General features: G+C 43.1%; 1 protein-coding gene across 1 annotated transcript in view; it reads right to left on the reverse strand.

The window, feature by feature from the left end:
- Positions 1–16,710, reverse strand: part of sobpa (sine oculis binding protein homolog a) — a 54,524-nt gene that overhangs the window by 28,927 nt on the left and 8,887 nt on the right. Inside the window, 2 exon segments of the mRNA XM_080784139.1 lie at positions 5,671–5,901; positions 7,028–7,154. Coding sequence (XP_080640265.1) covers positions 5,671–5,901; positions 7,028–7,154 — 358 coding nt within the window.

Below are 16,710 nucleotides of genomic sequence, written 5' to 3' on the forward strand. Positions count from 1 at the left end.
ATAGCAGGTACTGTATATGCTCTCTTTCACAAAGGGATCAAGAAATGTATTTTACTTTGATGTATAATATAGATAAACTGTGTTCTTAACCATTTAATTAAAATGATAATGCATATGCTATAATACTGTACATTGTATAATGGTACGTGCATTGGCATTGAGAAGTGTTATCCTACTATAAATGCGCCATGTCTCTGCGTGTCTCCGTGTGTACGGTTGTAATGCATTTAACTCGAGAACAGTTTGCCCCACCGACTTCACATTCGACACACACGTTCCACACCCTCACAGGGAGTGCAGTGCCAGGTATCGAGTCGGTCGGACGCACGGTTCTCCAGAACGACCACAAAAGACTCTGGTCAGGCTCTTCACAGTCACACAGGCACATACACAGATCTCCATGTGGGACACCGGCTGACAGTTAAAATGGGTGCTATGACAACGTATATCATTCGGTTCCCAAGTTGCATCGTTCCCAAGTAGGCCGGTGGCTAGTTTGAACCTAGTTTGATGTTGACTACATCTGACTACCCCTGGCTGACCGGGGTAGTCAGTTTTGAGACCATGTTTGTGCATGTTTTTTGTGAGGATACCTACCCTAGGGGACACGGTGAGAGCATGCAAATCAAACCCAGCACCTTCTAGCTGTGAGGCGACAGCGGTACCAACTGTGCCACTTTGCCCCCTTAGCAAACACTCTCATCCAGAGTGACTAAGCAGGGTAATTACATGATATAATGTCAGAGAGACTAGTGCCTCAACAAGGATCCCAGGTAAACCAGAACGTAGCAACAGTCAGACAAGCTCACTACAAGCTTGTAGATCAGCTATTTTCAGAAAGTGAAGAAATCTGTCATTAAAAAATAATTGTATGAATTAACCACTATTTGAATCTGTATTTGCACTATTTTTGAACATTTCGTAATGTGTACTTTGTTTGAATACTTTACTTGTACTTTGTCCAGCACTGATCCTAACGGTATATGCTCATAACAAATTCATCATAAGAAATGATGATGAATTGAACAAGGTGGACCCTCTTGTAAACAAGTGTAGTGCTTTATTGGGTCGTCCACTCACAGTTAACAGTTTTTTGTATTATTGAGTTGTGCTTGAAATGTTAATACTTCAATCAATCAATCAATCAATCAATCAATCAATCAATCAATCAATGCATAGTAAGCATGTGTCACATCATGTGTTAATATGTCTGGAATTGTCTCTTTCGCTCTGTATGTGTGGTCTTCCTAGTTCCAGTAAAATAAAACTATGCATCAGTTTGTGTCAGTCAGCATGGAAGTTTAGTTGTCAATATGTCTGTATCAATACCACCAAGAAAGATTCCCGCCACACAGTATTTGGTATCCCCGCTGATTAAAGTACTTCTGACGCTGTTTATACACAAATGCATAGAAGCATAGAAGCCAGCATTAGTGAGACTTATTACATTATAAAGCGTGTAAGTCCACGGCAGAGGGTCTGAGACAATCATGCGGCAACAAGAAGCATCGGGTCCAAAAGACCCAAATGGCGTTTATTCCACTGATTGAGTCCAGCTGTCGGTTTAGAACGGCTCAAACTTCAGGCCACAGAAACCACCACTGGATTTATAATGAAGACCTCAAGTCTCAAGTCAGTGTACCATCTGGGAAAATGGCTATTTACCCTATTTTAGACCGGGAAAGCATCTGTGTCATAATTAGATTTGAACCACTTTAAACAGAGATCTACAAGCTCACAGCACGTCACCTCGTGCCACGCTACGAACTTGTAGATCTGCTATCTTTTTAGAAAAAGTTAAAAGTTGTGTAACTCTTTGAATAAGTGAACATTTTAGTTCAAATATTTGCTTCTGGAGCTCCCTGGAACAACATATTTTGAAATTGGTGTCGGCGGCCAAACAATTTGGGGGTCGTTGACGTGAAAACGTTTGAGCACCACTGACATATAAACAATGTTGTACACAAGCAGCAAAATGTTGGAGTGGGCAGCAGACATCAATAAAATATAACAAGAAAGTAACAGCGGTAATAATCAATGTAATATAATAAGAACATGAAATATAGAAAAGGAAAGAATAAAATAAAGGCTTGTTTCGGAAATGTGGCTAAATCCAGTCTGAATCCTCCTGGCATAGGTCTGAATCCAAAGCCCCTCTTCCCTGTCCCTTTGCCATCTCACCTAAATTAATCAACGCTTTTGATGAATGTGAGCTTGCCGTGTCATTGAAGAAACAGAACAAGAACATGATCTAATGGGGAAATTAATCTCAGATTTACAGACGTGTTTCGTACAAAAAATAATAAGAACTGCCGATCAACTGCACAAGCTTGTGTAGACAGGGTTCCGACTAGGAATGGGCATTTGGACCTTTTTTGGTAAACGTTGAACCTTTGGAGTGTGAGGAAGTTAACTGCGGTTAACAGTCTATGACGTCATAGCAATAAAAAATAAGTTGTGTGGGAAGTTTAAATAGGGCCTATTAGTATCTAGGATGATCAGATTGTCATGCCGTACCAACTGGTGAACAAAATAAATAATGCTCCCGCACGTACTTGCACGTGCATGTATAAGTGAGCAGGCACACAAAAATTAGCTAACTGGGGTCGGAGTACTACATTTTAAGTCATGTCTTTGCTTTGGTATCTCCAGCAGTTTACATATAGATTATCCTGTATCAAAAGTAATTTGAATTGAATGCCAGACCTAAACTTTACCCCTACACACGCAATTGTTCTTTTTTTAACTTGGCCACACTCTGAAGCTCTCCCAAATCAGGCGGGGGAGATAGAGTCGACTAATGAGCTTATAGATACCTGCTGCAGGGCTTTCGTTTCGTTTCACCCCCCCCCCCCCCCCCTCTACACCTTGCCCGAGTGTCAACGTTACCCCATCAAAACTCTCCATGGAGATGTTTGCATTCCGCCGGCCAGACACAGGGCTTCATTATCCCCTGCGTCTGCCGTGGCACAGGAGGTCGGTCCGCCCTGGCGCAGAGCAGAGCGCCCGGGAGCCGTGTTGGCATCGCCCAAGAGGAGTCCCCACAGGCCCCTAGTATAGGCGGGGAAACAGATGGTGTGGTCCTGCTAAACGCCTGTACGCCAAATCCCCCCCCCCTCTCACTGAATTATTCATGCTCCCACCGAGAGACGAGAAAAAAAAAGAAAGAAAAATAAACGACAAAGGGCCTTTTTGAGGTGCAGGTATGGTGGTATTTATTTATTTATTTTATTGGAGGCTGCATAATTGCTGGGCATCTTTTCTGTCCCTCTGTGCAGATGTGAGCGCTTTGTGGAAAGCCAGAATTTTGGGAAGGCGCGCGAAAACACAGTACCTAAGACAGGGATTGAGCTCATTAATTTTTATCGATAACAAGCACCTTATCGATCAGGCTTCTCGAGCCCGGGTTCTTATCGAGCCCACTATTGAGCATTTTATATTATTTTGACGGGAGACAATACATTCTGAACAGAACCAGTATCTCTTACTAGGGGACTTCAAATACAGTACAGACCGAAGGCAATTGACCTTTTTACAGATACAATTATATTAAAGAAACTGTTAACTGGTTAATATGCGTACTGTCACTTGAAAAGCATAATTTTCTCTACCCGGATAACGCTGTTTGACAGGTATCAATGCACTTGTAGACCTGTGTGATTACATGTCTTGATTGTTTAAACATGATGTCATGGGACGCTATGCTCGATAACAGGCTTGATAAGCCCAAAGCTTATTGATAACGGGTACTCAATAAACTTGTTATTGGATTGTGTCTGCGTGCAAGTAACAAGGTGCCGTGAAAGCAGTAACGAGACGTTGCGACGTTGGTTCATCCTCTGCTCATTATTAGCCTTGCATTCATACAGGTAATGCAAAAGAGTAACATTTCGAGGCGCTTTCAGGCGCTTGTGTTGTTTGTAAAAATAAAATGCTACTCCACTCACTGACCCCGAGAGTAAGAGACTGTGATAAACAGGGACAGTTTGAGAGAAGATATAGACAGACAGAGAGAGAGAGAGAGAGAGAGAGAGAGAGAGAGAGAGAGAGATAGAGAGAGAGAGAAAGAGCGCGACTGGAAGGATATAAAATATGCATGCCCACTATGCAATCTTTTAGGCCCCAAGGACTTATTCCCTTAATTGTGAGTTAGTCTTTGCTTAAAATCTGATGGCACAGCAGATCCATTAAGCTTATTTAACAAGAGGTGCAAAGCCTGGCCGGATGGTGATAAAGAGGTGAATGGAGGTGAAAGACTAATGGGCCAGCTTTTTGGGGTTTTTTTTCACCCTCACACTCTCGTAGTCATAATGTGATAATTGGGAGCTATACCGGAGGGAACCTCAGAGGACGTCTCTCATTGCAACAGGAAGGCCTGATTTAGTCTCTGTCGTGGCAGAAACCTCTTATGTCCACATTCAACTTTTTGTGGGGTTTTTTTGGTTTGTATTTTCGCAAATCAACACCCTACTGGCCTACTGTACTTGATCATACTGCAGTGTCGCAGAAAAGCATACCAGAAAGTACCAGATCTACAAGCTTTAAACACGGCGCAAAGCGACACACTGTGAGCTTGTCAATCTGCTACTTTTGCTAATGTAAATTATATAAACCACTAGATCGGCTACCAAAGAGATCTGGTGTAGACAGAAAAAAGTGTGTGTGTGTGTGTGTGTGTGTGTGTGTGTGTGTGTGTGTGTGTGTGTGTGTGTGTGTGTGTGTGTGCACTGCACGTGCACATACACATATGTGCTTGCATACGTAACACCCGAGATTTGAACCCAGGTCTCCGGCATGGGAAATCAAACGCAGACCGATAGGCCAACAGGGAACACAAATCTTCTCTTCTGGCACAAATCCGCGGCCAAATCAATTTGAGTGTCCTTGACTCCTTGACATGGAGAAACAATGGTGAGAAGATTACTCACACGTCAAAGCATCAATCCTGCAATGCCAAAAGGATAAAGTACTCATATGCAGAATGTGCCATCGCGACACATTGTGAGCTTGTAGATCGGCTATTTTCAAATGGCCGAAATGAAGTGGTCAATGTAGTTTAGCACCTAGTTAGCACCTTGCTGGCAAGATGGCAGCCGTGTGCATATCGTCACTTCAAGTGGCAGATGCCAAAAAGGATATTTTTGAGGGACGCTAGCCCCTCCTATATTCAGCTATTAGTGTAGATTTTCGTCTTACACAAGCATCAAATTCCCATTGACAATTAATGGGGAATTTACGTCATATTGTGATACGAATCATACGATACGATACAACTTTATTGTCAGCTTGCACTGAACTTTGTTTTTGCGTGATCTACTGCTTTCCAGCACCCCTGAGTTAGTGAACAATCCGTGTACCTCTTCCAGCAGACTGCAGTACTATGCACGCATTGGGCTCCATTTTCGTCACCGCTAAACCCCTTATCCCTAAACTTCTTTGCCTTTTTTTTACTATTTTGAAAAACATTTTTGGATAGTTCAACTAGCCAATCTACATTGACACGTTTGTAGACTGCTTGTAGACTGGCCATTTTAACTATTCAAAAATGTTTAGCAAAATAGTCAAAAAAAGACAAAGAAGTTCAGGGATAACGGGTTTAGCGGTGACAAAAATGGAGCCCATTGTGTTATTGGTGCTGGGCTGTGTGCACGGCTCATGCTGCTGCTATACCTGTGGGTGGCTTGATGAGAGGCGGCGGCGGGATCATGGGGACAATCATGGGCAGCTGGGTGCCATGCTCCATATTGGTGGTGCTGCCGGGCGGCGCCAACGTGGACAAGGGATCTGGTGGGACGCCGTTCCTGGAGGCTGGCGCCGACTGGGCAGCAGCGTGGTGGTCTCGTTGGTCCGGAGAGCCCTCGCCGCTCTCGGTCGACGCTGTCATTTTTGGCAGCGAGTTTTCTGTGGAGGGAAGGTTGGGGGGGGGAAGGTTGGGGGGGGGGGGACGTAGTGGGGGACAGAACAGGAGCTCAGTCCATTTTGTCATTTTGTTCTATTTGTTGGATTTTGTCACTGTCGGGTAGACACCTTTGGCTCTAGTTTCGTCCATGCTAAACCCATTTATTATCCCTAAACTACTTTGCCTTTTACTATTTTGAAAAACTTATAGTTAAAATAGCCAATCTACAAGGTCACGTGTCGATGTAGATCGGCTGATTGAACTATTAAAAAACATTATGAGGAATACATTTCCTCGTAAATGTATGCCCTACTTTGTCATACTAAAGTAACACAAATAGCCGATATACAAGCACGCATTGTGTGAATTTGTAGAGCTTTTTATATATGTATTTTGGGGGCTTTTCGGGCTATATTTGGATAATACAGTCAGTGAAGCTTGACAGGCTGCATTAGAGCCTATACCATAGGCATAGTAGGCACCTTAACCAAATAGGCCATCAGCACTAAGATCTGCTATTTTTTATTCTTTTGTAAAAATGTTTTAAGTGAAAGTGGTTAAAGGACGACTTCACCCATTTCTCTCTTTTTTAAAGATATTTTTGGGGGGCTTTCTGCCTTTATTTAGATGTATTGTACAGTAGAGCGTGACAAGGAACAGGGCGAGAGACATGCAGCAAAGGCTGTCAGGCTCGGGAATCAAACCCACAACTTGCTGTGTGTCAAGCTGCATTAGTGGAGCTTCTATGTGCTCTGTGCCTTGGCCATGAGCATCATGAGCATTAGTGAAAAATGTCGTCCTTAACCCATTCTGGACGGGAACCCCTCTTGGGGTTCTGTACAGTATGTACAGTATTCAAAAATGTAAAAACTTTGATCAGGAATTAGGTCAGGAATTAGAGGGCTTTTTAGAATCGGCCTCAGTCCAAAATGGGTTAAGTCTGTCTGTGGGTTTTATTAACATTGAACCAATGAAAATAATTAACAAGAGCTTGAGACTAAACAATAACTTTGGATCCATTGGATCACAGGTTCCATGAGCTAAAGCTCTAACACTGGCAATATCGTTGTCCTGAATACAAAACACCATGTTATTTTGTTGTTGTAAAAAAGAGAAGCATTTGTGTACCTTTGAGAACTGAAATGTGCTGTGGGTGTGGGGTCTCTCCCATTTCCAGGTTGTCAGAGTCCCTCAGCTCCACCTTGTCATAGCCGTACCAGCCCAGCAGTTCATTCATGGTGTTCTCTGCAAAACTCTGCAACACAACAGGGTTGAATGATTGATTGATTGATAATTGCATTCACTGTTTGTAGAATGGGTACAGTTCAAACAAACGGTCAATACAAAAACTGCTACGAGGAGAAGACCAGAAAAAGCACTAAGACTTGTTTACAGCAAGGGACCTCCATTTTCAATTAATCAGAACAGTAAAAGTAAAAAGACTGTATTTATCAGTGGTGGAAAAAATACTACATTGTTTTACTTAAGTAAAAGTATCAATACTGCAATGTAGAAATACTTTGTTACAAGTAAAAGTATTGGCATCAAAATGTACTTAAAAGTACCAAAACGTCTCATGTAAAGCTTGTAGATCGGCCATTTTCAAATGGCCCAAATGTAGGGCTGAAGTGGTTAATGAATGTTTCGTAATTGTAATACAAATTAGTAGTTAACATTTGTATCCGAGATGCAGTGGAGTAGATGTAAATCTATTGGGAATTGGAATTACTCAAGTAAAGTACAAAAACCTCAAAAATGTATTTAGTAAATGTAATCAGTTACTTTACACCACTAAGTTGCTGTTTGCAAGAGACAGTGGTGTCCTAGTTGGTATATCTTATGCCAGGTCCCATTTATTCTACTGTCAGAACTTCAGCATGTTGGCAATATGTCAAAATGAAATGTTTTGGACAAAACAATTTAAATGCTGAATCTAACATTCAGTTTGTAACAACAAACAGTTGTATATTGTATTAGGTTATTCAACACAATTTTACATTCTTTCCTGATGAGGCAATGTAAAGAAAGAAAGGAAATGTATACTGTACACTGTACAGTATATCCCTTTCCAGAGACATATTGGAGCCAAAATTCCAACTGGAATAGACATAAGTTTCAATGGATTTAGGAAAAGTCAGGAAAATAAAAGGACACACATCATCACACATTGTTTTCTATTCATGCCGTCTTCTTTTTTGATGTGCACACTAAATAGTTTTATTGAGGTATCTGATTGCGTTACGGTATGTGCACAGAGTAAGTGTCTGACTCACTGAGCTGTGACTGTTGTCGCGAGACTGTCAATTAGTTTGACTGACAGCCTGTCAACCAATTCCCATGGTGACAGCCCATACTGTCCAGCCAGACACTGTGTTCTTAAGACACCCCAATAAAAAGATAGTGTGCACACTGAAAAACAAGAAATCACTGAACCGATTATCTGGCAATGGTCACAACAATATTAGAAAAAAATAGTGTTTGTTCACAACAATATTAGAAAGAAAATATTGTTTGTTCATACTCTTGAACTCGTCTCTCATCTACTTCAATACTTCTCGCCCCAGTTTGCCTCGCAGGTGCATTAATTAGGCCAATTAATTCCACCCTGCACACATTTCTCTGTGTTGTCACTGCTGTTGTATCCTACTGGCTTACTTGATGAAGGTCGTTTAGACCGAAACGTTGTCATCTAGTAAAACTGCTGCTCTATAGGTGAAAGACAGCTAGTGTGCGGGACCCTTTGTAGGAGTGCACAAGGCCTTTTCGATACAAAGTATCCTACTGGCCTACCATACCTGAGCCTCGGCCCTACTCCTCCCACCCAACACTCCCAGCTGACAGGTGCCGCCCCAGCCCGTAGCAGTCCACGTGTGGTGATATCGCCCTCCCCCCACGGCTTCCGTCCCCCAAACATGGGCCATTTGTGTTCGTACAGACGCTCGGCAAAGCGTCGGCAAAACCCCCGGACTTGGCGGTGGTGGGCAGGTACTACCAGGGTTCTGCTTCTGTTTACATTGCTATGGAAATGGAAAGTAATTTTTTGAGTGGTGCACACCGCTTCTTCAAATGTGTGTCCCTGTGTCCGTGTCTGTTTAGAGTAGGACCAATTGACCCCTTAAGACCTATGACTATGCAGATGCCGGGCCATTCACACTAAGCACTCACCCATTGACCAGATCAGTGGTCTTGTGGTTAGAGTGTTCGCCCTGAGACTGGGAGGCCGGGGTTCAATCCCCGAGCTAGGCCGGGTCATACTCCGGGTCATACTCTGAAAAGAAAATGGGGCCCAGTGCCTCCCTGCTTGACACTCAGCATCAAGGGTTGGATTGGGGGAAAGTCCCTGCGACATACTAGCGTCATGTCCAGGGGGTGTACATCAAGCTGCCTCACGCTACAAAAACAGGAGAGCTTCATTGCTCGGCAAGGCTACTTGCTAACTTACTTACTCACCCATTGACCACAGCAGCACACACTGCACCACTCAGTTCAGACGGGTTTGATTATTTTGAATAAATATTTTGTGTCAAATTATTGATTTTGTTAGCCCTGTAATAAGCTGGATAATGTGCAGTGATGAGACCATTTTTGAAGAAACCCCCCTATTTCACTATTACTTACATCTCTGCATATTTAATTGGAAATGTACATGGAAATGCTAAGTGATGGTTAGTATGCTTTGTTTCACTGTCGGTAAATTCATACTTGAGCAAGCAGAGCGTGCAAGTACTGCGATCGGCTGGGTATGTACCTATGTCGGTGTACTCCACCGGAACTATAGAAAAATATGCACGTCACTTCATGGAGGTGCTGGGTTCAAAAAGTAACATATGAAAAGAGAAGGGAACCCGCACACTCGTATGCTCCAAAATATAACTTTTATTGACGACGTTTCGAGCCTTGACAATAAGGGACCAGCTGTTCTTGACGACGTAACTAAAGTACGTTTCAAGGTTGGTATCTCTATACTCATGTGATCAACGCGGATCTGTTTGATTTGATTTGAAGCAGTGTGGTGAAACTATGCGTGCACATTCCCACTAGGCTGAGGAAGAAATGCCACTTGACATTTTTCAAATCAGCCTCATGGTGGTGCCATTACGCAGATCAGGTCAAAATTTGTGACAGGTCCTGTGTCTGGGTGAGACATGACCTTTGATATGATCTCAATAGAAGAGAAGGGAGACAAAATATAACCACCCCAATTATATAAGTAATATTGTATTAACAATAACATACTTTACCATACAGGTTACATAGTACCGCTTTAAGTAAAAGTAAATCATTAGATACTATTCATTGTTCCAGGACAACATCTCAGACACAAAGGATGTTTCCCTATGAGGGTTTAAAAAGAACAACAAACGTTTCTTACGCCTCTCAAGAAGCGAGAGAAAGCCAACCATACCATAAAGTATCAAATTTTAATATCTCCCGGAATACATCTGAGAGATGAATGATAAACCGAGTCCGAGGGTTGAGTTTCAAGGCAGCAATTGTTACAAAGTTACATTATATATATATAGACGCACACAGGCTAATTGGACACTGGCATCGCCATCGCCCCGCTCAAACTTCCGAAGACGGGGGCAATAGAAATGCTCCGATGTGGATTTTTCCCCCCTGGATCTTTAATTGGATCTCCTAAATCCCGTCAGAAACGCCACGCTGTGTGTCCAACCTGAGATAACAGTCCTTATCAGAGAGCACGATGAAAGAGGAGGATCCTATCACGGCTTAACAAAGAGAAGCGGAAACCTTATCGCGGCACAATAAAGACCAGACAGTAGGAATGTAGCATGATATAGTAAAGTTTACACGGTGGCACAGTGTAGGAGTCAGGACACATCACATTAGAGACTCTTGTCTACGGAGCTGCACGCGGCCGGTCGACATCCAAAACCCAGCACAACAAAGCGCGGCACAGTCAGGTCTGTCACAATAGGCTCTATGCATAGCAGGTAGCAGCTATAACGGGAAGGAATTGGGCCTCTTCTTACCTTCACAGGTCTTACCAATTAAATCCCATTTAGGCCTGACGTCGAAATTTTAAAAATGGCTTTTTAAAATGTCTTTCTTTTCTGAAAAAACCTCATGTTTCTATATCAGTGGAGGTTCTCAATATTTCATGTCAAAGACCCCAAACATTATATGTAATTTGCAGCCGACCCCCATCTGAAAATATGTTGTTCCAGGGACCCTCCAGAAGCAAAGATTTGAGTTAAAAACTGAAACTCTGAAAGAATATATACCGGTATTCAAAGATTTGAGGCACATTTTCACGATTGTTCAAAAATAGCAGATCTACAAGTTCATAGCGCGGCACTCGGTGCCACGCTATGAACTTGTAGGCTTGCTATTTTCTGCTTTTTTAGCCATTTTCGCTGTGTTTTAAAATGTAAAGTTCTGTGCAACTTTTGTTTACAAAGGCTAAATAAGTCATAAAAAAAAAAAATATATATATGTTCAATGACAACATTAAATCATGTCATGATTGTGATAATCTCAAGAACAGATTCCGAGCTGCGCTACTGGATCTGTCAGCATGGGCATTCAGAACATGTACATTGGTGATGGTGGACTGTTATACACATCCCATTGGGCACCGCCCAGAGACAAATTCAAAGGACACAAGCAGGAGAGGGCGCTGTTTTTTCCTTCTTTTTGAGTGGTGCAGCCACTCCAATGCCCAGCTTTGTCCGTCCCTGTATGTATGTTTAGGGTACCAACAGGGGCCGCTGTTGCAACACTCAAGACTCACTTCAGACAGGTCTGATTTTTGTTTGCCAATGGGTTCCCAGATTGTGATTGTGACAACCCTAAGAGGGACATTCAATTGAATGACTAACACCAGGAGAATCCTAGTAAAGACAACCACAGCAAAGTAGTCCTTCACGTGAAGAATGTATCACAGTAAACACAAGTGTGATACATAAAATGTCAGCCCAAGTAAAACATTATGCCATCACACACACTAGACCAGTGGTTCCAAAAGTAGGTCATTGAGAGAGATCCAGGGGGTCCCCAGCTAAATGATAGCTCTAGGAACCAAATGGACCCTTATGGGTCTGTAACTCAGAGTGTACAAATGGAACCAAATGGACCCTAACGAAAGTTAAATTAACTTTGATTTTACAATATACATTGGGGTCCCAGAGATAGAAATGCCATTAAATGGGGGGCCGCAGCCTAGTTCAGGTCAAACCGGGAGCCCTTGAAATGAAAACGGTTGAAGATCACTGCTCTTCTCCCATGGGGGGTCCTTGGCATATATTTTCATTAGGTCCTTGACATGAAAACGTTTGAGAACCACTGTGCACTAAAGACAACCTATAAAATACTGAGTTGCCTGTGATCTCGTAGATGTGCCATTTTTGACCATGGCGTGCAAGCCGTGCGTCCATGTAAAACAAATCTGGTTCATTGCATATTAGTGATAACCTTGTTGTTACAACACGTTATCACACTAAAAATCCCATCATCACCTAATAAAGGGTAGACGGCTAGATGGGCATAGAACGAGCATAGAACGTGAGCCAGCGACACGTCGCTAGAGTTGCATCGCTGCCAAGTGCCCTTGGGCAGTGTGTGTGTGTGTGTGTGTGTGTGTGTGTGTGCCTCTCAGGGGAGGATGCAAAAACAAGTGAATGTCCATGCTAATGAGCTGAGAAATGTTTTCTTCCAAACAGCCAATAGTGACATTTTACAGTTTACAGAGCATATCGTTACTGTTGGGCAGAAACCTCTTATCTCTTATTTTTTGTGTATTGTTTTGCTTTCTCGTAAATGAATCCCCTACACCAGTGGTTCCCAAAGTGGGGTCCGGGGACCCCCAGGGGTCCTTGAGGGAGTTCCAGGGGGTACCCAGCTAAATGATAGTCAGGAACCAAGTGGACCCTTGTGGGTCTGTGACTCTGAGAGTGTACAAATGGAACCAAATGTTTCCATTTGGTTCCATTTGTACACTCTCAGAGTTACATTAACATTGATTTTACAATATAAATTGGGGATCCCAGAGATAGAAGACACACAGCAAAGATTGTCGGGATCGGGACTCTAACCGGCGACACACTGTCATGCTGGATTACCAGCCAAGGTGTCTGGACCGCTAAGCCGCCCCAGGCCATTACATTATAATTTTTACCGTCTTGCGGCTGCACTTTAACTTAAAATTGGTTAATGGAAACATTCTTAGATCCTAAGGTTTCTGATCGATCCTATGGTTCCAGATCGGTACTCTGTATCGACCGATATGCATAATAATGGCATCAGTATTTGGAAGAAGAACTGATGATGGAACTCGGAACTACTGCCGGTCCTGTACATACAGTAGATGATTAATCGTTAACCACTTAGCCTGCATCTGGTCGCCTTTGTTTTGACGTAGTACCATGACAGTGGCTGTCAGTCACTCTCTGCACAGCTCAATCACACAGTCAACTGTCAGTCACAAACAGCTGTTGACAGCCAGGCGTCATGACACTGTAGCAGTTTTGTATCGGATAATTCCCATTGCACATGGTGCATTAAAGCGTAAACCCTAATTGCACGCGCACACACACACACACACACACACACACACACACACACACGTGCATGAGTGGTGTGAACATAATACAGGAGAAAATAGATAGCAAAATATATGCAGCTTTAAGTTAACCTGTTGTTTAACCTGTTACTATTACTTGACATGACACTTGCTAGTCGTTCTTTCTAAGAAAACAGACTGCAGAAGGAGAGAACTGATGGAAAGAAAAGAGCTGTGTTTGAATGATTAGATTCGACTTCGTATGAACAGACATCCAGGCAAGCTTAAAATATAAGCCTACAAATTAAAATTCAATTATGAACCAGTAAGACGCCTGGGTGTATTGAATCATCATTTTCGGGCCTGTTGAGAACTCTAGTTTTCGCCGGCTGCCGGCGCGGCTGCACAAATAACTTTGGGGCAGGCCCGTCTAGAGTTTAAATGGACAGGTATCAGTCAAAAAGGAGACATCAAAAAGGAAGGATGGATGGGGAACGATCAACATATGGAATGTCAGAACAGGTTCTGACATATATATCCATATACAATAATATTGATGACATCAGGGATCTCCATATATGGGCTTAATTGTGACAGCAGGACGCATTTACTATGACATCAGGGATCTCCATCCCTGATGATGTCATGCAATGTCACGAGACCTGGCACCATATATGGGGCTTTCCCCTTGGACAGTATGGGGATTTTGAGTGATACACTGACTGACTGACGGGAAATGAATGATTCCAGTTAACTGTGACCTTGGCGGCAACCACAGTGGTTATCATGAGACTTTCACAATATGATCATAATATTGGCATTCCCATATGGGCTTAATATTAATCACAGTCAGGGATCTCCATATACAGGGATTGTGTTAGGCGGGTATCAGCTGGGAATGCCCATGTATGGAACTCTTTCATGTGATGTCACGATGACGTCACAATGACCTGGGCACCTGGGGGCCTGCAGACTCCAGAATAATATAGTAAGAGAGTGGCGACACTAGCGTTGACTCCCATTGTAACAATAGAATGCGGAAGTGCTCATTCTATCTCAATGGGATAGTTCCAGCCATATAGGAGCAATTTATAGGAGCTTTGCGGCAAGATCAAAGCGTGTCGCTACTCTCCTACACTCTACACTGCCTGGGAAGACATGGGGACTGATGTCACGTGATGTCACGATGACCTGGGGGCTTGCCTGGGGTGAGCGACGGGGATTTGAGTAATATGTGACGTGTCAGAGTGACAGGGATTGTGAGTGAGGTGACAAAAACGCAAGGTTTCATAGTTATCTGCGATCTCTGGTTGCAAATAATAATCTAACTATAGGCCTACTAATTGAAGAAATGAAGTGGATGCTTTGAATAGAACAGAGATACAATAATTGTAATTATCAGTGGTATAGCGAGCTAATGGCTCTCTGTCCCCCCTGTGCTGAGCTCATCATAGACAGTGATACAATATGTCCTGCTGTTCTTACTGGAGGGACTTGGCGTGGAGCCCTCAATGTCATTACCATTCAGTCCAGCCGTGGCCGCGTGCACGCAGCCAGCACACAACAGGTAGTTTCTCCGACTCCATTACTTGATACCACTTTTAATTAACAGAGCGCCATCACAAAGCACACTGTGTGGATATTGCTTACAGCAGGGGCAAGGCAGACACGAGCGGGAATTTACATACAGACAAAAGTTACACACACTAAACATTACTTGTTTCTGGTGCTTGACACCAGCACACAACTAAGTGCTCTAAATGCCTCATCTTAACTTGAATCTAAAAAATTATAATAATCAGGATTCTCACATTCTACTATACTTGTTGGGACAGCAGCGCACGCCCCACACACACACACACACACACACACACACACACACACACACACACACACACACACACACACACACACACACACACACACACACACACACACACACACACACACACACACACACACACACACACACACACACACACACACACACACACACACACACACACACACACACACACACACACACACACACACACACACACACACACACTTCTTCTGAAAAAAAGAATTAGCTTGCTGGAGAGCATCATTTGGTTCTCCTCTATGGCCAGAGGTCCATTGAAGATGTACTGTACCACACTTTGTAAATTGTTATTGTACGCACCATTGCTTCAGTAAATATCCTATTGCACGCTACATGAATGCACTCTTTGTTTCATTATGGCAAAAGTATCTCATCATCAAGGGCCGACACTGTGGCACCACCATACACATTCAGTATACACTACAGCCTACAGAGGCACTTTTCCACTTAGCCCCACATAACACTGTTATTCAGGAACCTACGCTATTTTTACACCGAATATCAATATATTTGCATTCCGTCACCGTCTCTGGCAGAGAACTTATATCTCCATATTTCAGCTTTTTTTCTATGATTTTTTTTTCTCCCATAAATGAATTAAATGCCCAATTTTATGATTAATCATATGACAGACAGTAGTATATGACTGAGAGAATTTGGAGAAAATATCTGCAAAAGCAGAAGGCCTGCACACTGCACACAGCCGGGGCTAAACATGACCTTTTCACATGGTTTATTTAGCCCTCATGGACAAGCAACAGATGTGTTTGGACCTCCTCAGTGTTGTCAAGTCTATTTGGTTCCTACTATCAATCATTTAGCTGGGGACCTCCTGGAACCCTTTGCGAACCACTATACCACACCAAAGGGTCGAGACGGTTTTAGCGTTAACTCCTTGCAACCGTTTGGACCCAAGGAGTTGCATGGTGCCCCTTTGGTGTGGTTGGGGCTTAAGAGTTTTTGTTCCCTGAAAAGGTGAACTTTTTTACATGGAAAATGGTGCATTTATACATCACCTTTATCCAAGGCGCTTTACATTCACCCATTCACACACACATTCATACACCGATGGCGGCGCAAACCATGCAAGGCACCAACCAGCACATCAGGAGCAATTAGGGGTTCAGTGTCTTGCTCAAGGACACTTTGACACTAACTCTGGGGGAGCCTGGGTTCGAACTGGCAACCTTCCAGCCACTCTACCCCTGAGCCGCCGCCGCCCTGCATGCTTATGTGTTCCGAACTACTCTTTAAAGGGGATTGACTCAAAAGAGGCTAGGAAAGCTTCACTAGCATTACTAATGAAGAATGACAGGAGCTATTGATCTGCCTGATATGAAATACCACTGTGGTGATGTGGTCAACAGCTATGAGTGGCAGAAAGTTATAGAGGGCACAGAATCCATCCATACAGCAGCAGGT

This window comes from Protomyctophum bolini (assembly GCF_963924005.1).
Source record: "Protomyctophum bolini genome assembly, chromosome: 15".
Lineage (NCBI taxonomy): Eukaryota > Metazoa > Chordata > Actinopteri > Myctophiformes > Myctophidae > Protomyctophum > Protomyctophum bolini.